General features: G+C 49.4%; 10 protein-coding genes across 10 annotated transcripts; 5 read left to right on the top strand and 5 right to left on the bottom strand.

The window, feature by feature from the left end:
- Positions 1–28: 28 nt before the first annotated feature.
- CDEST_00303 (Putative cytochrome P450) lies at positions 29–1,880 on the top strand (the record flags this gene model as incomplete). Its single annotated transcript, XM_062916462.1, has 2 exons — positions 29–1,117; positions 1,170–1,880. The coding sequence occupies 2 exons, from the start codon at positions 29–31 to the stop codon at positions 1,878–1,880; spliced, it is 1,800 nt and encodes a 599-aa protein (XP_062772513.1).
- Positions 1,881–2,449: 569 nt separating this feature from the next.
- On the bottom strand, positions 2,450–3,908 carry CDEST_00302 (Putative aspartic peptidase A1 family, aspartic peptidase domain superfamily; the record flags this gene model as incomplete). Its single annotated transcript, XM_062916461.1, has 5 exons — positions 2,450–2,598; positions 2,669–3,027; positions 3,098–3,188; positions 3,245–3,604; positions 3,656–3,908. 5 exons carry the CDS (start codon positions 3,906–3,908, stop codon positions 2,450–2,452), a joined length of 1,212 nt encoding a protein of 403 aa, XP_062772512.1.
- A 2,677-nt stretch (positions 3,909–6,585) lies between these two features.
- CDEST_00301 (uncharacterized protein) lies at positions 6,586–7,062 on the bottom strand (the record flags this gene model as incomplete). Its single annotated transcript, XM_062916460.1, has 2 exons — positions 6,586–6,838; positions 6,893–7,062. The coding sequence occupies 2 exons, from the start codon at positions 7,060–7,062 to the stop codon at positions 6,586–6,588; spliced, it is 423 nt and encodes a 140-aa protein (XP_062772511.1).
- Positions 7,063–8,177: 1,115 nt separating this feature from the next.
- Positions 8,178–9,185, top strand: CDEST_00300 (uncharacterized protein; the record flags this gene model as incomplete). Its single annotated transcript, XM_062916459.1, has 1 exon — positions 8,178–9,185. Exon 1 carries the CDS (start codon positions 8,274–8,276, stop codon positions 9,183–9,185), a length of 912 nt encoding a protein of 303 aa, XP_062772510.1. The 5' UTR covers positions 8,178–8,273.
- Positions 9,186–9,709: 524 nt separating this feature from the next.
- On the top strand, positions 9,710–10,503 carry CDEST_00299 (uncharacterized protein). Its single transcript, XM_062916458.1, has 2 exons — positions 9,710–9,881; positions 9,929–10,503. Exons 1-2 carry the CDS (start codon positions 9,754–9,756, stop codon positions 10,167–10,169), a joined length of 369 nt encoding a protein of 122 aa, XP_062772509.1. The 5' UTR covers positions 9,710–9,753; the 3' UTR covers positions 10,170–10,503.
- A 1,908-nt stretch (positions 10,504–12,411) lies between these two features.
- Positions 12,412–14,056, bottom strand: CDEST_00298 (Putative Bile acid:sodium symporter/arsenical resistance protein Acr3). Its single transcript, XM_062916457.1, has 4 exons — positions 13,612–14,056; positions 13,413–13,555; positions 13,260–13,346; positions 12,412–13,206 (listed from the first exon to the last, which is right to left on the bottom strand). The coding sequence occupies exons 1-4, from the start codon at positions 14,006–14,008 to the stop codon at positions 12,550–12,552; spliced, it is 1,284 nt and encodes a 427-aa protein (XP_062772508.1). The 5' UTR covers positions 14,009–14,056; the 3' UTR covers positions 12,412–12,549.
- A 512-nt stretch (positions 14,057–14,568) lies between these two features.
- Positions 14,569–15,283, top strand: CDEST_00297 (Putative Rhodanese-like domain-containing protein; the record flags this gene model as incomplete). The annotated part of the gene is made up of 3 exons (XM_062916456.1): positions 14,569–14,832; positions 14,914–15,028; positions 15,102–15,283. 3 exons carry the CDS (start codon positions 14,569–14,571, stop codon positions 15,281–15,283), a joined length of 561 nt encoding a protein of 186 aa, XP_062772507.1.
- Positions 15,284–15,522: 239 nt separating this feature from the next.
- CDEST_00296 (Putative cytochrome P450) lies at positions 15,523–17,169 on the bottom strand (the record flags this gene model as incomplete). The annotated part of the gene is made up of 3 exons (XM_062916455.1): positions 15,523–16,464; positions 16,527–17,048; positions 17,104–17,169. The coding sequence occupies 3 exons, from the start codon at positions 17,167–17,169 to the stop codon at positions 15,523–15,525; spliced, it is 1,530 nt and encodes a 509-aa protein (XP_062772506.1).
- A 1,340-nt stretch (positions 17,170–18,509) lies between these two features.
- On the bottom strand, positions 18,510–18,659 carry CDEST_00295 (uncharacterized protein; the record flags this gene model as incomplete). Its single annotated transcript, XM_062916454.1, has 1 exon — positions 18,510–18,659. The coding sequence occupies one exon, from the start codon at positions 18,657–18,659 to the stop codon at positions 18,510–18,512; it is 150 nt and encodes a 49-aa protein (XP_062772505.1).
- Positions 18,660–20,823: 2,164 nt separating this feature from the next.
- On the top strand, positions 20,824–22,642 carry CDEST_00294 (Putative major facilitator superfamily, MFS transporter superfamily; the record flags this gene model as incomplete). The annotated part of the gene is made up of 5 exons (XM_062916453.1): positions 20,824–20,971; positions 21,030–21,044; positions 21,095–21,472; positions 21,524–22,430; positions 22,489–22,642. 5 exons carry the CDS (start codon positions 20,824–20,826, stop codon positions 22,640–22,642), a joined length of 1,602 nt encoding a protein of 533 aa, XP_062772504.1.
- Positions 22,643–23,494: the final 852 nt, after the last annotated feature.

The raw sequence follows: 23,494 nt of genomic DNA, 5'->3' as shown, positions 1-23,494 counted from the left end.
TCTTAATTTTATCGAATCATCATTGAAAATGACGACTGCCGACGCCATAGAACCAGTGGTGTTCCAGCTGGGAGTTCTGCAAATCCCGGACACGACGCAGCGAATTTTTGGCATTGTAGCCGCAGCTGTTGCCGTTGCGCTCTACGCTCTATATCAATATTTCCTCCCTAAGCCCATTGCGGGAATCCCCTACAACCCGGCCGCCACTCAGTCCATGCTCGGTGACATCCCAGCGATGCTTAAGGAGTCCAACGGGAGTCCTCTGCGGTGGATGGCCAAGCAGGCCCAGCGCCATTCCAGTCCCCTTTTCCAACTCTTCATCACGCCCTTCTCCAAACCTATCGTCGTTGTTACCGACTTCCGCGAGGCCCAAGATATACTTATGCGCCGCAAAGAGTTCGACCGCTCCGACTTCTCTATCGCTTTGCTGGGCGGCGAGTCCCCCAACTTCCATATCAACCTGAAGTCGGGACAAGAATGGAAGAGCCACCGGCGGCTTCTACAGGACTTGATGACTCCACGCTTCCTCTCTGGGGTTGCCGCACCCAACATCTACCAGAGCGCGACTAAGCTCATCGACTTGTGGAAGCAAAAGGCTCGCGTCGCCGACGGACGACCATTCAGCGCCGAGAAGGATATATATTACGCCGCGCTCGATGCCGTTTTGGACTTCGGATTCGGTGATAGCTACCCCCATCGGGCTCTACCTCCCCAGATCGAGTTGCTTAAGGCGGCGGAAGAGCAGACGGTGCAGCAGTCCCGTGACCTGGCCGCCCCAGGGACTCCGGTTGACTTCCCTGTTGCCCGACCGCACGAGTCCATCGAAGCTACCTTGGCCATTGGCGACCTCGTTCAGGATGTCGCAGATTCGGGCTTCATCAAACTTGCTTGGTGGTTGAAAGGTTTCCAGCCGCATGAGAGGAAGCTCAAAAACATGAGGACTGAGTTTCTTCGAGAGCAGGCATCCCACGCTGTGGAAAAGCTCCTGAAGGAATCCGACGAAGAGAATGAATCATGGGTCAAGTGCGCCGTGGATCTCATCGTTCAGCGCGAGCGCTCCTTCGCCAAAAAGGAAGGTCGTGAGCCAGTATACTGGTCCTTGACCATGAAGGATGAAGTAAGTTTCACACACCGACTACCATAGGCTGGCGCTCAACTAATGTTACCAGCTTCTCGGCTTCGTCGTTGCCGGTCACGATACTACCAGCACTACTGTCTGCTGGGGCGTCAAGTTTCTGGCCGACAATCCGCGAACACAGACGAGGCTCCGACAGGATCTATGGGACGCCCACGCCGAAGCCCTCGTTGAGAAGCGTGCGCCTACGCATGATGAAATCACAAAAGCCAAGATTCCGTATCTCGATGCTGTCATTGAAGAAATCTTGCGGCTTGGTCACACCGTCCCAGTCGTAGATCGACAGTGCACCCAGGATACCGTGATTCTCGGCCACCATATCCCAGAGGGTACGCATGTGTTCATGCCGAACTTTGGCCCGAGCTTTACCTCGCCACCGACTGAGATTGACGAGGCACTGCGAGGCGAGACGTCTCAGCTGGCGGCGAAGGAGCGTGGCATCAGATCATGGCCTGTGAACGACATGGAGGTCTTTCGCCCGGAGAGGTGGCTGATGCAGGACGAGCAGACAGGCAATGAGGTTTACAATGCTACCGCGGGCCCAACCATTCCGTTCGGTCTGGGCACCAGGGGCTGCTTCGGACGGAAGTTGGCGTATCTGGAGTTGAGGCTGTTGATAAGCTTGATCATCTGGAACTTTGAGCTGCAGCCCTGCAGTAAAGAGCTGTCATCGTACGAGCCCATCGAGGGTATTACGAGCAAGGCAAAGCAATGTTACGTCAAATTGGCCGGGGTAACTGTTTGATTTGGAACAACTAATGTCGTCAATTAGTTGATAGCACAGTCAGAGGCGGACTTGCGGTCTTGGTACAGGAGTGGTGGCAAGGTTGGTGGATGGAGATCTGAAATGATGCAATAGCGCATGGCGTACCAGTATTCAAAGAAGATTAAACATGTAGACGGATGGTTTATTCCTCGAGAAATTGAGACTTGTATTAATGAGAGGTTATGCATATGTTTTTGGCTAACTTTTTTCATTCCAAAATCGTCGCTACGACAGTTGTGATAAGTGTTGTGGAAACAAAGTGCTAGTGGACTCAGTTGGCTTCCAACATTTCGCGGCGATATCCACAAGGACCTATTGATTATTTGTTCCCGATCTATGTGACCCTCTCGGCAGCCTCTGAACCACCGGGCCAGTGTCGAATACAAGCAGGCCCTGCCAGACACCAAGTCCGAGAACAGCCTGTCATCTGGCTCGATCCATCAACATTATTTAATAGCTACGCCTTGAATAGAAGAACGTTATAAATTAAACTCAAACACGCATAAGTCCACTCAGGCCTCTCGAGGGGTACAAAAGATTGCCACCAACTACTTTGGCTCGCAACCGGTCAGCTTGGGAATGGGATTACCGCCGCTGCCAAAAGCAACAACCTTCCCCCCACAGTCTGCCGGCTGGGCCAGACCAACTTTTTTATCGTCGTAATCGAAGCTGATATAAGCGGACTGGAAGAAGGGTGCTGTGAAATTTGAACGTAAGCGTCTGTCAAACCACCGACGACAAAGCCATCATCATGTTCAATCACTGACCTCCAAGGACGAGTTGTCCCTTCCACGTAACCAAGATTGCGACCAAGCAATAGTCGCTGTTTTCTTCCACAGTTGCGTCCAGAATAAGGTTCTTGTACGGGATCTTGATCGTCGCATTTCCGAAATGGAAGTCCCAGCTGCCAGGTCCATCCCTTTTCGAGCATGGCGCGGTGTACAAGTCGTTTCCGTCGTTGATTGCGCCTAAATCGCGCAGCAAATGGTCGACGAAGGAGTGGCGGAGCCTCATATACTGGTTGGCCGTATCCAACGTGAATATGGAGTCGGCGGCGTTTACGCCGTAGGCTTGCACCGAGCCATTCGAGCTTGTCTGGCCCATACCTGTGAGGGCAATAGACGGCCTGTAGAATAAAACGGTCAGCTTAAACACCATCTCTCGTCAATTTAGTAGCGTTACGGTCGGGAGCTCACGCCCAAGTGCCGAGTTCATCCTTGAGAAGCGGACGCTTCACAAGTTCGCCATTGAAACGGCCTGTATCGGCACCACCGAAAAGGAGAACGCCTATCAATACGGTTAACATACGGCAAGGACACAAATGCGAACGCAATTTCGCTAACCTTTCTTTTCATCGAAGCCTCGCAAATCAACGCTGTATGTTCGGCTTGCTATCGCACCTTGGGCTGCCAAGCTGTCGACGATGGTGTTGAACGGCTTGTTCCGTCCATAGCCAAATTGCAGGTTAGGACCGATGCTGAGAAGCCCACCTGTGGGTAGTCCATCGGGTCCCTTACTCGGTATACCGAAACGCTGTTTGGGGATTCTCACTCCGGCAATCCTGAAGACATCTTCATAATAGTCCAGATGAAACTTTTGGACGCTCGATGGGATTGTAGTTGGGTCCCCGTAAGCCACTTCGGTAGAGCCAAAAGATCCATTGACGAAAGTACTCGACTTAACGGGGTTGAAGTTGGGAAACCCTTTAGATGATCAGCAATGGGATTCCAGCTGGAATACATGGCAAAACTTACACGTGTCGGAAGATCTCGTGTTCAGCGCCAGAGACAGCTCTTGGTACGGGGTGCCAACCTCGATTTTGATGCCGTAGTATCGGTCACTCATATCATTTTGATTGTTGACAAGAGTGACGTCCTTGACCCCCATAGCCCTGTGAGTAAGTTGCGGCGATTTCTGGACCTCGATCGGAAGGCTGACGGTACCAGCGACAGCGTAGACCGAGCTTAACAGCATCGAAAGCGCTAATCCACTCAGTAAACTGTCCATTTTTTGACCGTTGGTGTCTGAAACAATACTAATTATCGGAATTGGGGACTGGGTTGCCGATGAAGTGCTGGAAAGTGCTAGGATGCCCAGACAGAAAGGCCTCCTGTATCACATATACGAGGACTAATCCGAGTTTATGGGTAGGTTCTCCTTAGCAAGTCTCAAGCCCTTCGCACGAATCGGTCCCGTTTATTGATTTGAGTATCGAACTCTAACAGAGTGCCATCTACCTAAATTCAGTTCCCTACCCTTCACGATGTCTAGATTTGCTCTAGCTCCCCTTCAACCCTCCAACAGTAAAGATGAGATGAACATGTGGATACAAACGTTTGGGCATAGGTAAAAGCCAAATAATGAGGCCATGAGGGGCTACAAAAGTACCAGAATGGTATTTGCTGGAAAGTGCTCATCCCTAGACGGAGCTGTTTTGATGGTTTCCAATGGCAAATGTGACGGAACTCAAAACTTTCTACCTGAACAAAGCCCGTGGACGCAGTCTACTAAGCAACATTTTAATTCGTCTTGAATAACAAAGGTTACGCTCGCAAGCTAGAGAGAGCGATGAGAACTTCGTAAAGTCAGGTCTAGGAGCAGATTATCGCTGCCGTCGCTGACGCCTTGATCTGGGTTAGTAGACTTAGCATAATAGGAGCATCATTAGTCCAAGAAGAAAGGAAAGGGCATCCAAAATGGCTCGACAACGCTGCGAGGCCAATGCCACGATTCATGTCATTGGCTAAAGCTAGGATCATCTCGTACTAAAACTGAACAGGGTTCGTGAAAATCGAGGAAACCACCGGCTGTCCGCGGCCCGCCGTTCTCCACACGACTGTCTCGCCAAGACGGCAGCATACCGAATCTAGTCTCGGTTCAACCCCCAATTCTACGATTCGTTGATCGGGCCCATATCTTAGGGATATGGTCCCTGAAAGCTCTGCTGCATCATCTCCGCTCTCAGGCAACAGACTGACAAAGGCACAATCAAGCTTGATCAGATCTTGAACCGATGCAAGATTTGTAATTCACGTCCATTTCAGAAAACCCCGTAAGTATCATTAACTACACAAATAAAACACACTTCGTGTAGATGTATTCTTTCCGACCAGTGGGATTAATCACCGCCTGTGACCTGCTCCATTTCGGGGCAACTACTTCGGCGTTTGTCTGTGTCAAAGAATTCTAAATCTACAGTTACTTCCAAATACCTCCATGAAGCAAGTGATAACGCCAGAGTATTGGTTGATTAGGTGATCCAAAGTATCCTCCGAGTACAACTCCTTCCCGTCTTCATTCAGTGTCAACATGGATGATGTATCTTGGCAGATCGTATCAGAAATGGAGGCGTTTCCGACATGCTATCCTGAGCGTCGAGACTTTATCAATCTATCCTTGGTCTAGGAACACTAAATCTGATACGCGGAACAAGTAGTTAGATATTTTTGTGCCCTCAGTCCCTAACTATGCTCGCCACTGTCAAAGGTTATGAGCAAGATCACCTATCTAGATCTTTGAACACAGGAAGAAAACTGAATCTCTCGGCCATAGAGAACACGTGAGACCTTCTTGATTCGGTTTGAAATCAAGTGGCGGTCAGCAGTTGGGCCCAGGCTCTGAGGCACAAAAAAGGGGGAATATTCAGAAATCTGACCAATTTGCTGCCTGGGTCTAGGCCAAGCTCTAGATAACCCCTCCCGGACTCGTATTCAGAGTTTCTCACACTTGAGACGTCAGCTGATTGATAGTAAAGACTCCATTCGTTCCAAATAGGACAAGGGCAGCCATTGTCGTAGACTATTCTCAGCGGATGGCACAAGCCCTCAAATGAAATAGGGGCTTTCCACATTGTGCTTTTAGCGGAGACGCCGAGGAAGTAGACAGTGAACCTAGAAAACTATAGATTAATACGTCGGTACTATTTCAATTTCACCAAGCCGCTTCAACCTGCTCACTAAAGTCAACGAAATGCGAAGATCTTGATCATCGTTTTTTTCGGGACAACAAGGAGGGCTAGAGCTTTGGTCTCAGCTGTTCTGCGTTCCATTATATCTTTTACATTTTTATCCATTACATTGAAGAGTTTAATCATCCTCAAAACTAACGGACGGGGTGGGTAGGGGGTGGGAGGTGGTGTCGCTGCCCGCGGAAGACCGATTACAGTCTACTTGGGTCCCGGTGGCCAGATCTCTTAACCCTGGCAATGATCGGCACGAGGTCATCAGATCAGTAAATGTACAGCCTCCATGCTTAAGAATTGCTATACAGATTCTTAAGGGTGTGCCTGAGCCCACTAGACAGTATCCGCACGCTTTTCACTTTCAGGGCGTCTATGATCATTCTCACGCATTTACACATTGCATTTTATCAAGTAAATGCTATTGTTACTTTATATATGTCATCGGTGAATGACTGAATGGCCAAAACCCGAATGCAGCGGTTAATTTGATATAAGGTTTGTCAGACAAACTATGCCCCGGGCTAACCCTTCAGCATCAGCAATACTATGACATCCCCCTTTGATTTGTCTTGATGACGTTGAGGGCGCCAAACATGCAGGCTGTCAATTTTTCACAGTTCTTGTAATGATGACGGCAACTTTCCATTGCTCAAAATGAGCCTCTCAAGCTCAATATGTAAATCTATCTGCTTTGTTCTTGACTAATAGCACATTTGCACGGCTTCAAACCTCAACGGTTTCGACATGGAGATTGGGCTCAGTCAGGCAGATTCCGAGAACACCATCGGTACCTGAGTGGCCACAAGTGTATCCAGGCGAGCCAGTTTCCACAGTAGCCATGAATCGGTGGTCGCGGTCCATGATACCGATGAACGTGGCCCAGTATTGGATGCCAGAATAGCCGGTGGGAAAGTGGATGGTCGCGTTGTACAAGGGAGAAGAGCAAACGGCATTGAAATCGGGATTGTTGTCATCCCTTGAAGTACACTGTCAGCACCTGTTTTCAAACAGCAAAAAAATGAATTCTTACCACTCAGCATTGCAGTGTGCTGATTGGTTATTGGCGTTGTTGATGATGTCGAATTCGAAGGTCAGAGTGTAGTTGGCCAGCGTCTTGGCTCTGACGTTCGTGATTTCGATTTCGGAGGCCACCGCGGACGCGGCGACGAAGGCCGCGGAGACGAGAGAGTTGAAACGCATTGTGCTAGTTTGTATCTTCCAAGATGTGTACAATCAGATTTGTCTTGTAAGCTGAAAAGAAGATGTTGGCAGGCTGGGAAAGAACCCCTCCCAGACAGACGTAGACAGCTCTATATATACTCAAGTCGTTTCCCTTGCACACAATTACGCAAGTCTGCCGAATTCAGAAACCCACATGAACGCAGTCTTCCAATTAGTAATCGTTGTAAATACGAGTCTGTGGGTGCGGATTCAAGGGGCGAGTGCTACTAGGGGGTGAACAAATAGTTCGTATCGACTTCAAAGTGTCGAGCAGACCCATAGAGAAGCAGTAATCGCTTATTAGACAGCCAATAGACACAACTAACTACGGTACAAAGGCGATATCCGAGGCAAAAACAATGAGGACGCAGCACCCAGGTGACGTAGGCGCTGCTTTGGGCAGCCGTTGCACATGTGGGTTACGAGAGTAATGGCTGTCAGGTGAAACAAATGAGAATCGATTTTTTGAGAAAATTGCAAACCCACAATGATGAAAAGAGCAATTGAAATGGTCCGGTAGGTTTCTCCGGCTACCAGTGAGGCAAGCAGAAGCCGGAGGTGCTCGGACGTAATCGCAAGTGGACACCCTACTTCAATAGCCCACGCATTTGGGTATTCATACACTTCATCAGTAATACCTACTTCACTTTACAGTGGATGTGATCCCATGACCATTCTGTTAAGATTGGATTCAATAGCACTCATATTTTTGGCTGAATAAGGAGTATAGATCGCTCAGAAGTGTCTTTGCTTGATTTCTGCTAGTCCTGGGCATCATGACCCAGGCTCTATGGTGATTGTTTCCGGCCGATGAAGCAGTTTTCTGTAGTTTGTAGACGTCAGCACCAAGTTGGTCATCTGCGGAGGGATAATCAACCTGGATAGGAGTCATGTGACATCTGGTTTTCTTCCGATCTGGACCATCGTTGCTGGGGGCCTGGTCCCTTGTGGGTTGTCTGCGGCGGCTAGATTAGGTCCAAAGCTATGGTGGGGAGATGTTTTCCCGCCTATTACAAGCTAGAGAGATTACGGTATCCGCGGAACGACGGGGTTGGCTCCAGTCCTTATCTTTCAACGACAAGTCACACAACAGGCAGCCATCGGCCACAATGCTGACATCGTTGAAGAGGGAGAGCAAGGCAACTTGAGACGTGTTCTCGGGCCAAGAAACTCATCAACTCAATTTTCCAATGTATCAAACTTATGACATCGAGGTCTTGGACCATCCAGGTCTCAGCATGAGTCTGGCTGAAAAGACGACTTTGCAAGATTCCCTTTGCAAGTTGGGAGCCTTGTGCCTCAATCCTCTACCTAAGTACCAGGTTTTCGACACAACGTCTTGCAATGCTTTGGATGACAAAATCATCGTCATCGCACGTCAAAATGGCGAGCCCGTGGCATTTCTTTCCACAATCTGGCTGCCCATTACAGCGCTGGACACTCCGCTTCTTCACTCTGGGTTGACTGTCATACATCCAGCTCATCAAAAAACGGGTGTCAATCTCGATTTGTTTGCAAACCTCTTCCTTCACCTCATCAAAGAGCACCCTGGGGGCTTCTGGATGTCGACATTGGCCGAGGTCATAAGCTCCCTTGTCCACGTATCGAAGTACACTACTCGCGTATTCCCCTCACCCGAGTGGTCAAACCAACATCCCTTGGGGCTACCATCAGAGGTCCATGTCGCCATAGCCAGGGAGATCAGCGAAAAACATCGCGATAAGATGCTCATCTCTCCAAGCGCTATATTCGACGAGGATGTCTTTGTATTCAGGGGCTCCAACGACTCTGATCAAGGGGAGGCATTCCAAAAGGACGCTGATAACGAAAGATACTGGCATCGCGATCGGGAGGCAAGCTGCTTTTACAGAAAGCTGTTGAGACGTAATAAAGGCGATGAGATACTTCAGATATCTTTCTTGGATCCCACACATCTGGCAAACCATATGAGAAGCCAACGATTTACGGGAAAATATGGCACCAGAGCTTCAAAGGTAACCTTGCCACAGCTTCAAGTCTTGGTACTGTTGACCTTAACTGACAATTTATACAGATTTGAGGGCCTGGAGATGGTTCTCTCAGCGGTCGATTGTGTTTCCTGAATCAAAGATGCAACTTAAAAAACTTTCCATAATGAGACACTTGGTTGACTGTTCGAAAGAGTGGAAAAGATACGGATGTCAACTGAACCAGTACTACCAAAATGCTTCACATGTCTAACTGCATCGATCAATACCACTTTTATTCTACGTAGCCGGTTTTTCCACAGAATCAAAAGATTATTTGTGTCTTTTTCACTGTAGACAAAGGCTCCTGGTCTCAGATTTTCTCACAAGTGGGAAAAGTAACGATTGTACGGGTGAATGTTGGCCTTGCTAGAACCAATTAAAAGTACATCTCCCTGGTTTCCCGAGCAAGTTCAATGGACTCGACGCGATCCCGGCTGTGTAAAATTGAGCATCGGGTCCACCACCGTAGTATTTCTAGTGTGCTTTAAACTTCAATAGTGTCTCATTGGCACCCAGGGTCGTTGAGCCAACCCTATCGACATGCCCGCGGTCGATTGAGCATCATTTAAAACGGGAGACTTTCGCCTTTCCAGACGAGAACTAAACACCACCACCACCATCATCATCAAGAAATCTCAGCCACCACCCACTGACATTTACAATGAAATTCTCGTCGCCCTCCTTGCTTCTCCTATGTCTTGCGGCATCAACTTCCGCTTCCGCCATCGAAGAAAGAACAGAAACTGATGCTGTAGGGCATTGGACCACCGACAGATGCATCGTCTCTGTGTATGACTCGTTTCCAATATAATAGCCATCTTGCTGACCTGTAGCAGCCGTGCTTCCGGCCGTAATGAGGGCACTTACACCTCGAGGGTCGGCCCCATTGCTTGGAACTCTGGCGGCCTCATCTCACAAGGACTTTTCTCTGGTTGCGATCTAAAAATTGATCGCAAGCGTTCGCCCCCGCCAGGAGGATGCTCGCAGTGGACTGCTTGGATTGAGGGTGGACGCTGCAGTACACTTGACTATTTCAAGGTCACGTCGTTTTTCTGTGACGACCCAAGATTTTGTTAGGATTTCCAGGCCCGCTATGGATTTTACTGGCCTGACTTCCAGCGAAAAGCAAGGCCACTTTTCTGTGGTTGCGTTTGCATAGGTTTCATTTGAAGGAGGAAACTATTGCATTTTCCCTGTTTCTACAGCTAGCTTGGATGCACATACTTCAGTTGCATTGCCTCATTACACCCGAGCCCCTGGATTCACTCTTGGTAGTCTACTAGTAAAGTATGGCTCTTACTCAACAAGTCTTGAGTGACTGTAGATTACACGGCCAAAGACAGTCTCACTCAGCGACAATCGTTTGGAACCATGGTCATGTGTAGCCATTTCTCAAATCATAATCACCAGCTTGAATAGCTTCACTTTAAGGTTAAGAGCGAATGCTGTTGTTGACTTTTTGTATAATTCATTCAGATGTTAGATAAAGGCGTATTTATTCTAGAAGTTCATTATTAGTGTTGGTTTGTAGGGATTAAGACTGCTAGAAGAGCAGTTAAGAGTTAAGAAGGGGATTAGAGTTAAGGTAGTTTGCCCTACTATAGGCTACCTACCTACTTTGCAGGCCTACAGTAGGGCAGGCACCCTTATGTATTATCCTTTCTTCCTTTACAGCTACACTAATTAAACTAAATAAAGTAAATTTATTAATATAACGTAGTTCACAAGTGAATGAATCATACAAGTAAGTGAATCACTTCTTATCGCTAAGTAAACCCTAAGTTCTAACTATTTATTAAAAGCGAATCTTTAACTAAAAAAGGTCTAGTTTTTATTATTGTATAACGATAAGACTTAGATTCTAATAAATAATACTTTAATAATAAGTACAGTACTATATCTCTTATAGATATAGATAGACTCTTATCTAGCCTTAAGATAACAGCTTATCTTTATATAAAGAGATTAAAGTAAAATAGAATTTATATACTATTATATTCTAAAATATAACTCTTATTGCTATATAATAATTAAAACTAGGTCTTCTATAGCTTAAGATTCGCTTTTTAATAAATACTTAGAAATTAAGGTTTTCTTAGCGATAAGAAGTGATTCACTTACTTGTATGATTCATTCACTTGTGGACTACGTTATCTGTTAATATATTAATTTACACCTATGCTAACAGTTAGACTTCTTTTTCTAGTTAGAGTCTAATACAAAGGATTTCTTAACCCAAACTTGTTCTAGAACACACAATTTTTAACCTACACTGTGAAACATTAGATCCAGACGACCCATCCATCCATCTGCGAATTCTCGACGGCTCCACAGGCTGAGAGCACTCGGGTGAGGTAGCGGCGGACGTCTGCTCGGCAGCGGTTACAGTAGCCGAAAGGGTCTCGATCTGTTTTTCGCCGGCCGTGGGGTCGCTATCGTCCTTGAGCAAGTGCCAGGAGCAGAGGCTCTCTTTCAATTACAGGATTTTTCATGCGTTGAATTTGCCGCCGGTTTCTAACACCGACTCGTCATCGTTCAAACACTTCTTGAAAGACTGGTATCTGAGCCGGGCCTGTGCGCGGAGCTTGTCTGCATCAACGTAGAGTTCACCCATGTCTGGAACAGACATTCCGTGGCAGCCTTTGTGGCCCCTGACAGTTAATTCGCCAAAATCAGTCCATTGGATTGCCATTGTTGCACACATAGTGCCAGATGGGCCGGTCTGGACGATGGTCAATCTACCTCCGGCAGCCGTGGACGCAAGCCCCAGGGCGAGAAAAGTGGATGAGGAATTCACACGCATGGCCTTGAGGCAGGGCTTTTCAGGTTCGGGGTCAACATCATCCTTTCCATGAGAGGACAAAGTCAGACTTACTTCCGCTTGTTGGGTCGGTAGCCGTTTGAGAAAAGCTTATATGTTTTTGTTCATTGGTGACAGGAGATGAAGAATTGAAGACGAAAATGAAAAATCTCTCTTTAAAGTCGCGTAGCATCTTCTCCGTCTTTGGACAAACTTGGTAATGTCAGTATCGAAGTTGACCTACACGACCTTTGCCGGCCACCCGGACGGTTGCTAAGTCTACCAATGCTCGACCTCAACTCGTCTGCTCGCCGGTGGAATCATGTTCGAGCATCGACGCGTCTTAAGAAGCAGACGAAGGTAATAACTGTAATCTGAAAGTTTCTGAAGCTCAAGAAGAGCTGAATTCTTTTGCTGTCAGTGAAATTTAGATGACTTAGCCGGCTATTGAACAGGATTCCCTCCCGCTCCAGTAAGGGTGAAGCATTAGCACCTCACGGATGTGCAAAAACATATTTGGGCCAATTCTTAATTCTTTTAATCTGCGTACTATGCGAGATAGCCTTATTTACTCTGAATTTACTCTGTGCATCTTCCCCTGACAACCTCAATTTACCTGCTCTATTATTTACAACGGCATCTAGACACATTCCACCTTTATGCCGTAAATCCCCATCGTTTAGCTACCAAACGGACCAGGTACACGAGCCCGATCAAGACTGGAACCTCAATCAAGGGCCCAACAGTAGAAGCAAGAGCTTGCTGGCTATCCGGTCCAAAGGATGCAACGGCCACAGCAATAGCCAATTCGAAATTGTTACTAGCAGCCGTGAAACTCTGTGTCGCTGAGAGCGCGTAGTTGAAACCGGCGCGACGCGATAGCCAGAGGGTGAGGAAGAAGATGACGGTAAAGTATACGATCAGTGGTGCAGCAACGCGAACGACTGATACAATTTGCTGCACGACTTGACGACCCTGAGATGCGAACAGGATGAGAATCGTGTACAGAAGACCGATCAGCGACCACGGCGAAAGAAAGCGCATGAAAACGACATCAAACCATCGTGGGCTAGCTAGTCGACGAACCAGAAATCGAGTGATGATGGCCGCGCCGAGGGGGATTCCGAGGAACACGGCAACGCTTGTGGCAACTGTCGAGTAAGAAATTTCCTGGGCCGTCGAGTCGCCACTGATTATGCTGATGAAGAAAATGGCCATTGGGGCATAAAGGACCATTTGCAGGATCGAGTTGATGGCAACGAGAATGGCACAGTATTCAGCGTCACCGCCAGCGAGCGCATTCCATATCAAGACCTCGAATTTTCTGAGTCAGTTACAAACGTCGAACATTGGGAGGCTCAACATACCATGGCAATACATCTTGCAAGCCCAACAAGAATCAGACCTTCTCTAAGTCCATCCTCATCTGGAAGAAAAGCCCAAGCTAGGCCAAGCTGACAGACGTGTTGTTAGCATAGCTTTGCTTGAGCAGTGGCAAAGAAGAAGGCCTATTCACGTACCATGAGAAAGGGGGCAACAATCCAGTTGATGAATACACTGAAGGCGATTTGCCTCCAGATTTCGCGGTGTGCGAAAACCTGGTGCAACGACTCAAAGCGCACCTTACAAAGGATTGGGTACATCATGACGAGTAGACCGACGGCTATATATCGTTAGTAAGGTGCATCCCATCCTTCACAACTACTTTAGGGCGCATACCGATAGGAATTGACACATCAGCGAATTTGCCTTTTTGTAGAGCCGGACCTATATCAGAGACAAAATTGCCAAGAATGATGCCAACGGCCATGGCGAGAAAGATCCAGAGAGCTAGGAGCCTGTCAAGCCAGCCTAAAGCCTTGAAAGCAGAGCCTCTATCATCAGCCGATTGCCTGGGCATGGCGGGCTCGGCGACCTGTTTCTCTCCGCCTCCCGCCTGTGCAAGCCCCTGTTCAAGATCATCCTGTGAGCTTTGATCTTTGGGCCTGTCAAGTGGATCACTGTGGTCTTGATCCTCGGTCGGTACGGTGGCATTAGTGGCGACGGCTATGTCAGGGTCTGTAGGACAATGTGTTTGTCGTGCTTTTGGCATCGCGTCTGGGGGAGTGGTGTGCATAAACCAAGTGGTGTTTGTTTGAGCCAGTCTTGCTTCGTTGAATATGGTGCCGTGGAAGAAGAGTTGACTGGAATGCAACCAGTGTTGAGCATGCAGATCAGGTTATATACCCAGCACTAGGCGCCATTTAGCCAGGCTGTGTTCTCATGGTGAGTCTTCCCATCCACATGCCCACCTAGATGAACCAACTAAACGCGGACAGTGACATGCTTTTTCGGGCTCTTCGCTAAGACAGGTGGGGGGCACTTACAAATAATCGACGGACGCGGGTAGCTAAAACAATTATGTCAGAGTTGAGAAAGAACCTGGCGCATGACGGAAGGTAAAAGAATGATTGGTTGGTGGTTTCTGGCCAATCAATATTAGACGGTGACATTTCAGAAAACAAAACGCTGACCAGAGAGTGCGGTGGTCCCCAAGACTAAGAGCAAGCTTGGTCTGTCTTGGTTCCTATGGTACAATGTCCCGCCTAACCATGTCTATAAATACACGCTTAGCTAGTATCTGCCTACTCTTAGCTACGAATCGATGATTCCTAAGAAGCAGGTATTGATTGAAGCATGCGGGCAATTTTGGCCATCTCTTCTCTCGTAAAACCAATCAAAAAGGTTCAGTCAAAGCCTCATCAGGTCAAAGTAGCAGTTTGCAACCCCCCTGCCACCATTAACTCAACGGAAGTGCCATGGCACGCAATCTATCCGCCTCCGAAGAACCCCAACCACGGCGGCATGACGCCCAGTGAAGTGATGAGTGCCATCCAAAGTGCCGACAGCAGCGGCCCAAAGAATTTCGTTCCCGTCGACCTGCGCCGCAATGACCGCGAGGTTAGTTGCCCCCACGCTATCGTTTTCCACCGTTGAAACCAAATAGAGGCGTTGCGTTCTGATCGCTGACGTGTGGCGAAGGGCGGTACGATTCGTGGCTCTATCAACCTCCCTGCTCAAACTCTCTACCCATCTATCCCGACACTGTACAGCTTGTTTCAAGCAGCTGGCGTCAGAAACATCGTTTGGTACTGCGGTAAGCTCCGCCTAATAGTAGACCATTGTCAGATTTCCAAGCAGATAGTTTACTAACGCAGCAACTCCGCAAGGCTCGTCTCAAGGTCGTGGTACACGAGCGGCAGGATGGTTCAACGACTACCTTGTGGACCAAAAGGATGACAAAATGAGCAGTGTCGTCCTGTTGGGTGGCATCAAGGACTGGGTGGCGGCTGGTGAAGAGTACATCAGCTGCGTGGACGTGTACGACCCTGCTAAGTGGGATAGACTGTGATGGGTGAGCCAAAGAAATTTCGAATGCCTCTCTCGCCATTTGTGTAACAGACAGGTCTCGTTTTTTCCAAAAAGATACAGCCCTGTTATTTGGTAGTCATGAGTTGTTTCCCTTTCCACTTGCTTCCTGCTTAGAAAAAGATGAGCTGGGATTAAGATCGGCGTTACTTTCCATTCTATTTCCCACCATGTATTCCACATTCAGATCTGATCTATAGGCAAAAATGCCGTGCGATGTCTTCACTCGTTCAGCTTGATCAAACAACGATGTCCACTCGGGACCATCAGAAAGTGCAATGCTGGCTCCATATCCTTGTCACACATTCCCTCTATACCAGACACCGTTGCGTTTGGAAAAGCCTTGAAAAATCGGGCGGTGATTAGGCGAAGTTCAATCCGCGCCAAGTGTCGGCCCAGGCAAGCTGTGAGAAAGGTTAACGCCGAGCCATAGATGACGCGAAATTTGGCAAAACATGGAAACGTACTTCTGGCTCCACCCCCAAATGGCATGGTACAATCCCTCATCTCCTGGGTGGTGTTTTCCCATCTCTCGGGGTAGAATCGATATGGGTCGGGGAAAGCATGCTCGTCACGGTGCAGACTGTACGCCTGCGTGGTCACGGTGAACCCACCAGGAACGAACTGGCCAGCAAGCTCTGCTCCGCCGGGCGGTACCAGTCGAGGAAGACCGCATGGCAGTGCCGTGTAAAGCCGCAAAGTCTCATTGACGATCCAGTTCACGTACGTCAACTCCTTGAGCTCGTCGTAGCCGTAGTTATCCGGAAGAGTGTCCAGCTCCTTCAGAAGCTTGGCCTTGATCTCGGGGATCTTGCAAACGGCCCAGACGAGGTAGATCATAGAATTGGCGGTGGTGTCACTGCCGCCGACAATAAATACCTGGGCGTTGTCGCGTATCTCTATCGGCGTCCATGTCTCCTCCTCTCCGGCGTTGTAGAGCTTTGAGAACACAGTCGGGTGGGGATCGGAGCCTGTTTCTTCCACGCGCTTGGCGTGGCGGTTGAGCGCGCCCTGAGCATAGTCAAAAGTTCGATATTGAATGGCGGTGGCCTCCTTGAAAACGGGAATTGGCAGATAGAGGGAGATTTTGGCGATGGTGGGAAACATGGACCGGAGACCGCCGACGAAGCCTAAGCTGACGAAGTCGTTGACAGAGCGATTTTTCTGCATGCAACGTTGTTGGTTAGATAACCGTCTCTTAACTTTTGCGGTCCAAAATAACACACCTTGCCGCTTTCCAAGTTGCCAAAAGACTCGCCGAACGCCAGGTCACCAATAACGTCAAAAGAAAGAAACATGAACCACTTGGCGATGTCGGCTGCTCCGCGTGTTTTGTTCTCGTCGCGAATGCGCTCAATTGCGAGGCGCACTTTGCTATCAATGCGGGGCAGGAAAGTCTTCAAGCCCGTCTCCGACATAGGGTTCGACAAGAGCCGCTTGTACTTCCAATGAATCTCTGGACGGATCTCATTGAAGACGCTCGAGGAGTCGGTGATGAGAAGGGAGTAGAAGGGAGACTTGAGGAAGCCTGTCTTGACGCTGTGGATGCGTTGGCATGTTTGCGGATCAGAGATGTCGACCTCGTGTGGGCTGTATCGCACCACTGGACCATATTTTGCGTGCAAGTCATGGATCCAGTCGGGGTGGTGAGCCGTGATGACCTTGAATGTCGAGGGCAGCGTCGTGAACCTGGTGTACCATGGCCCTGGAACATCCGACAGCGGGTTCGTGAGACCGGCGTATATGTACTATGTTCTTGTTAGTCAAAGAATGCTGTAGCATGTCTGTGATGCAAAAGCATACTGCAGCCAGTGCGATGGACACGAGGGCACCACCGAGATAGAAGGGATTCGTTTTTAAGACATCCATGTTTACGCATTGAAACTGTCGAAGAATAACGACAGAGTTTCTCGTCCCTATTTCCAACAAGAATCTTATTCTTCATATACATCAAGGCAGATACACCGACTCCGTCCCGCAACATCGGAATCCCCCAATCCAAACCGGGCAGCTGAACCGGTTGAGTGCGGTGTGAAACCGTACTGACGCGAGATGCGTGTTTCTCTGGCAGCTTTGGGATGACGAATGGACCAGTTAGGTTGGAGCACCGGCTCACAGCTGGCCGCGGGCTAACAATTGGAGTCGTCCGGTCGGCAAGGTTCTGGTCTTCAACGAAACATCCCGAGACCCCTACGACGTAATCCACAATCCGAATTCAGTAGAAACATCGCAGAAATGAGTTGTGACCTTCTACTTACTCCGATGAGGCACGACAGGGACGGAAACTGTGCGGTCCGCCCGAGACGGAGATGTGAAAAGGCGAATGTCCTTCGGCTCTCGGAGCCGGAGACGGAACCGTACATTCTACCACCAGCCCTTGCCGTTTGCCGCAGCGAAATGAGGGAGCAGAAGCACCCATATTTATCGACACTCATCCGATGATCCCCTAACCTTGAAGTTCTTATGACGTGACGGACCAGGCTGATTTGTTTGCCTAGTTTGGACAAAGTCAATACTCTACGCAGCAAAAGGTCTCAACCGCTGCTACGTTCCACCACACCTGTTCATTCTAGACCTTTGTCTAGAATTAGAGAAGTAGACGTGCAGTCGTTGCCTGGTTTCAAGCAAGTTTGGTCCCAGAATTATTTATAAAGCCCGAATAACAAGCATCGTGTTGCTATGAAACAACGCAGTTAATTTCTTTTGGCTCTCCGGCCAGCGACATAAGGCACATACTTGCCATTCTCCTCACGGAACAGCGCGAGTAAGTCAAAGTTTTTCACGGTTTTCGAGCAACTATACTACAATCTAGCTAAGTGAATGGATCGTTGACATCTATGACAATGGGCCTAGTTATGATGAATACGCACGTATCAAGACAGGAATTTTATACTCTTAAATGTCCGTTGCTAATCTGAGACGAATTCGGCTCAATCAGAAATACAAATTCGTGTCGAGCTACTGCAACTTCTCACATCTTCACTAATCATAAGTTTTAAAGTTACCCGTCGGTAACGTCAAATGTAGTAAGGGCAAACCCAGTGGCTCGGAAATAGTTAGGTCTTGACTACTGACTTGCCACCTAGACGCAACTGTTTCTCGGCGAGTCAAGCAGCTATGGATTACGGAATCCAGCTCTTGTTCTTTCCACGCACTCTCCAACTGATGATAGACTCTGACATTCTCTGTCAATGTCATCTTCGAAGATGTCACTGACTGGGGTCGTCACAACCGCCAAGCACGAAGTTGATGTTGCTGAGTGGGCAGCCCGAGTCAACGGAGTCAATGCAAGCCTGGCTTTGGCAGTTCTGCTGCTTGAAGCGTTCCCGGGCATTGTTTTGCTGTGAAGACGTTAGCATCAAGGTTGTCTCCACCCAGAAAGACCCTATCAGTCAAGAGCGTAGAAGTGGTTTCGTACTGGCGCAGCGGCTACAAGATTGCCCATGGCGAACACGGCGACTAGAACGGTAGAAACGGTGACATGCATATCGATGAGAAAGGTATGAGTTTTGAATTTATTCGGTAGATGAAGTTGACCAGCAACAATAAAAGGAACTAATATGCAGATGAAGGACTAAGAAGCGGATGGCTTGATGATGGACAATTGAATGCGCGGAGTGACGAGACTCTTATATCTCATCGCGTACATATCGCAACCCATTATTACGTAGCTCTGCACGTCTTTAGAAGCGTCTCAGCTGTCTTCCATACTTTGTGTGATCGACGTTGACGATTCCACATGGGCGTCAAACGAATTATAATTATGTCTGGGCCTGCGGCTGCATGAAACACTGTGGCACCGAAATATGTGACAAATGACCTCGGCTAGCAAAACCATTGAGTAGCATTTGTTTTTCGTCCTGTTCTCAACCCTCCTATTTATAAAGGACATCTGCGTCTAGCGATGCGGTGTGAGTCACAACAGGACGACGCCAGTGGGAAGAGCTCGAAGTTGAGCTGCCACGGCCACGATCTTGAAATTGCATGCTCTTATTGCCCTCCACGCCACCGACTCAAAAGCTGAGATGGTGGGAGATGGTTCTTTGGGGTAAGGACACGACCTTATCATGTGGCTGGTATAGCCGAACGGTCAAGTTTCAGGACTTGAGTGTCTCGGAGCAGGGGTTGATTCCATGATACGCGCAACCCAGTAGTTATGTTGAGCAGACGATTCCACCGATGACAACACATGCAGAACAGCAAAAAAAAAAAAAAAAAAAAAAAGGACAGTCAGGTAAAGCTGCGGTTGAGACTCCCCGGAGCGACGCTTAACACCCCGAGTCGCCGACTGAGTTACGTAGCCAAACCAAAGCAACCCCTCTTGAGACCGTCGACGGGGATCACGGAGATCGAGTACCAGCGGATATCTGATAAAGATCCGGGGACGCACGGGTTGGCTATGAAACACAATTTTTTATCTCGCTCCGTCTGTGTCCATTGCAATCGCTTTTCTGTCAATTATACGACAATGATAAATGTTGGTTCTGAAGCTTATCGGACATAAGGATGGAATGTCGGAGTTAAACAGCGGCTTGGGTCCCACTTGCCTCACCTGGGTGCCTGCCCACCAAAGGCACCTTGACCACTTTGGCCCCCAGGGCCCTTGCCCACGATATTCCTCCATAAACAGCAACAACAAACAAAACGAAACAACGAGGCTATCACCAGATCGATTCGATCACCACTTTCACCTGTGAAGTTGCCAACAATTGAAGACCTCGTCAACTCTATCAACGTCGGACAGAGCGAACATGAACGATTAGTCGACCATGACTGGGGCTGAGGTCGGGCTGCCTATCATTTCTCTAACACCATCACGACGATAAAGCACGCCATTGCCAACCTTCCAGTCAACGACCCTGTCATGCCGCGGATACTCCGCAAACACCACTCAAAATCCTTCCAAAAAATCTGTATTCCGAGTTCCCAACCTTGTTTCCCGCCGTTAAGCATGTCTCTGTCAGCAAAACCAACGCGTCAACCCCCGTGCTGAGCCTATCTCATCCACGCCGAACAGCCACACGCCCCACCCACACGACCGTTTCCGGATGAATCTCGCGGCCTCTGCAGCTCCAGCGTGCGGCGTGTCGGTCAACTCCCGGCAGGGTTCTGGCGCATCGAAGCTTGTCGTTGCTTGATCTTGCCACGAGAGAGTCCGTCCTGAGCGATGTCGGACGGTTCCCGACTTCCGGGAGCGCGCCTCGGCGGGCGGGGATCGCGCCCACTAATTACCGGTTTGTCTGATGGGCGATTCGCATGGCACAAGCAAGAGATGCTCTCGCGCCATCGATAATGTGGGAGGATTTTACGACGTGCAGGGGTAGATCAACTCCGGCGGCCGGCAAGTCTTTGCACAGATATCAGTTGGGCCATGTCCGGATATCTGAGAGATAAAGACGTGTTGGAAGGCTCGACCGTCCTATCTCGAAGTCCTGCGAGAGCCTGCCTTGAAACGACCTCCCTCCCCCCAAGCGATACATACGAGCTTCGCCAGCAGCGCAGCTTGTTTGCACCAGGTCCAAGATGGCAGACTACACGGTTCCCAGAAAGAAGTGGTACCACATTCAGTGGTACTCGGACGAAGATTCTGAAGAAGAGCGCAAGTTCATCATCAAGCTGGACCTCATCGTCGTCCCCTACGCTGTCCTGGCTTACTGGGTCAAGTACATTGGTACGGTCTTGTCCAGTCTCACAAATAATTCGTAACATCAGCTAACATCCAAGCACAGACCAGGCAAACTTGAGTAGGTCGCAAGCCGTCATCCCGGGAGAACACCGGCGCTGACAGTGACAGACAATGCCTACGTCGGAGGCATGAAGGAAGAGCTCGGCTTCGAGGGCAATGAGCTTGTCGAGCTACAGACCATGTATACAATTGGCGCAGTTGTTGGCATGATTCCCTTCTTAGCCCTGTTCACGTACATCCCGATGTACTGGACGATCCCCGCCATGGACATCCTCTGGGGTCTCTTCACCCTCCTGCAGTACCGCGCCAACTCATTCGGAGAGTTGGCGGCCTACCGCTTTATGGTCGGCTTCTTCGAGGTAACGCGCCACTCGGGTGCTATGAGTTTTCAAAGAGCTTTTGTGTTGCTGACGCGTTATCCCCAGGCTGCTTTCTTCCCGGCTATGCACTATGTCTTTGGTAGGCACAACTCGTCTTACACAATCCGTCGCAGGCGCTGCGCGTAGAGATCCTCTCCCATACTGACTTCTTTTCCAGGCTCCTGGTACCGAGGCCACGAGATTGCGCGACGAGGCGGCATCTTCTACACCGGTCTCAACCTCGGAACCCTCACGGCGGGGCTTATCGCGGCAGGCGCATCGCACCGCCTCGAGGGCGTCCACGGCATGTCCGGCTGGCGTTGGATGTACATCATTTGCGCCATCATCACGATCCCCGTCGGCATCCTCGGCTACTTCCTCCTCCCCGGCACTGTCGAGCAGCCCAATACCTGGATTCTCAACGAACATGATATCAAAGTTGCCAAGGCCCGCCTCGAACGCGGAGGACACGTCACGCGCGGCAAGTTCAAGTTCGGGCACCTCAAGAAAATCTTCTTGAGCCCGCAGTTCTGGACCGTCGTCCTCGTCGACGTGCTCTTCTGGAACGCCGGCATTCACAAGAGCACCGGCAGCTTCCTGCTGTGGATCAAGAGTCTGGGCCGCTACAGCCCGGCGCAGGTAAACGAGATGGGCACCATCGCGCCGGCCCTGGGAATTCTGTACAACATCGTAGCGTGTTTCCTGTCCGACCTCGTCCTAGGCCCCGCATGGGCCATTACCTTCGCCTCGCTGTGGAACGTCACAGGCCTGATCATGCTCGTGGTCTGGGACGTGCCGGAGGGCGGCAAGTGGTTCGCCTTCGCGACGATGTACTGGTCCAACGCTCTCTCGAGTGTGCTGCACGGCTGGGTCAACACCATCCTCCGAGACTCTCCTGAGCAGCGGTCGTTCACGCTGGTCATGATCACCATCATTGCCCAGTCATCGACGGCCTGGACGCCCCTGTTAACCTTCCCGACGGTCGAATCCCCGAGTTATCCAAAAGGATTCTCATTTTGCCTCGGTTGTGCACTGGCACTTATCGTTGCAACCCATGTCCTCAACGTTTACATTAAGCGCAAGGAGTAAGTGCAGCCTGTTCTTCGTCCTATTCAAATCTTCATACTAAACCACGAGTAATAGGGCAGCGAAGCTTGCAAATCTGGAGAACGGGAGCGATCAAGACCAGAGTTACACTTACAACAACTCCCCCGAGGTTGGAGCTGCTGGCAAGACTGCCGATGCCAATGTTGCGCCAGCAACCAACACCTCGGAGGAGTCCATCGCGCGTCGTTAAACCAGGGGAACGATTATTTTCTATTTAAGCGTGTTTTACCGGATGGCAAATCGTTAGGTCCCTGCAGTTACTGGCGGAACATAAGACACGACAAATAGAGTCGACTCTTGTATGTTCAATAGGCCTTCAACCATCTAGTGAGAGCCTCCTGTACGCCTATAAGAGTTCTTTACATTCATTGCGAGATTTTGACGAGCTGCTTGTTACGTTGTTTCCTCGCCATTCCTAGAGTCCACTGAGCGCGTTCTCCGGCCACCTTTGTGGAAAGCGCACAGTCATTCCTCATAATGTCTTGGACTTCGGCGCATATAAATCATGATCTATGAGCCTCTGCTTGTTGAGTTGATGACGACTAAGTTCTTCTATGGGTTAATCACAATTAGTCAAAGACTCCTTTTTGGAGCAGCTCACGTTCATTCTAATGACACACCGATCCGAGTTTATTTTCCGTCATCTGAAGCTTGCAGATGAGTATGTGCCACCAACTTCGTTTCTCCTGTTGAATCCACTTCTGCAACGTAACACCGTCGTGGAGAAGCGCCCCCTGGAGGTAGTTCTCAGAAACAGTTCTGCAGCACATTTCCCCCGGTAGCTCGCTGACGGAACGCTGCGCGTCGTGACAGCGTCGCCTGACCTGCCCGTTGCGGCCATCACCCCGAAGTGCTACCGACACCACCGAATCCAACACCGCGGGGGATTGTGGGGTTGCTAGCGCCGGCTCACCGAGCGGAGGGGGTAGAGGACCATCATGTGCCGGCCCGGTGATCGGGAGCTGCTGACTTGCACCGTCATGATGAAGCGAAGCTCTTTGCTAATGAGATGGGCAACATGAATCATGAGGCTTCTCCATGA

This window comes from Colletotrichum destructivum, chromosome 1, assembly GCF_034447905.1.
Source record: "Colletotrichum destructivum chromosome 1, complete sequence".
NCBI classification, from domain to species: Eukaryota; Fungi; Ascomycota; class Sordariomycetes; order Glomerellales; family Glomerellaceae; genus Colletotrichum; species Colletotrichum destructivum.
The sequence above is the reverse complement of the archived record's forward strand: the minus strand, read 5'-3'. Positions and strand labels throughout refer to the sequence as shown.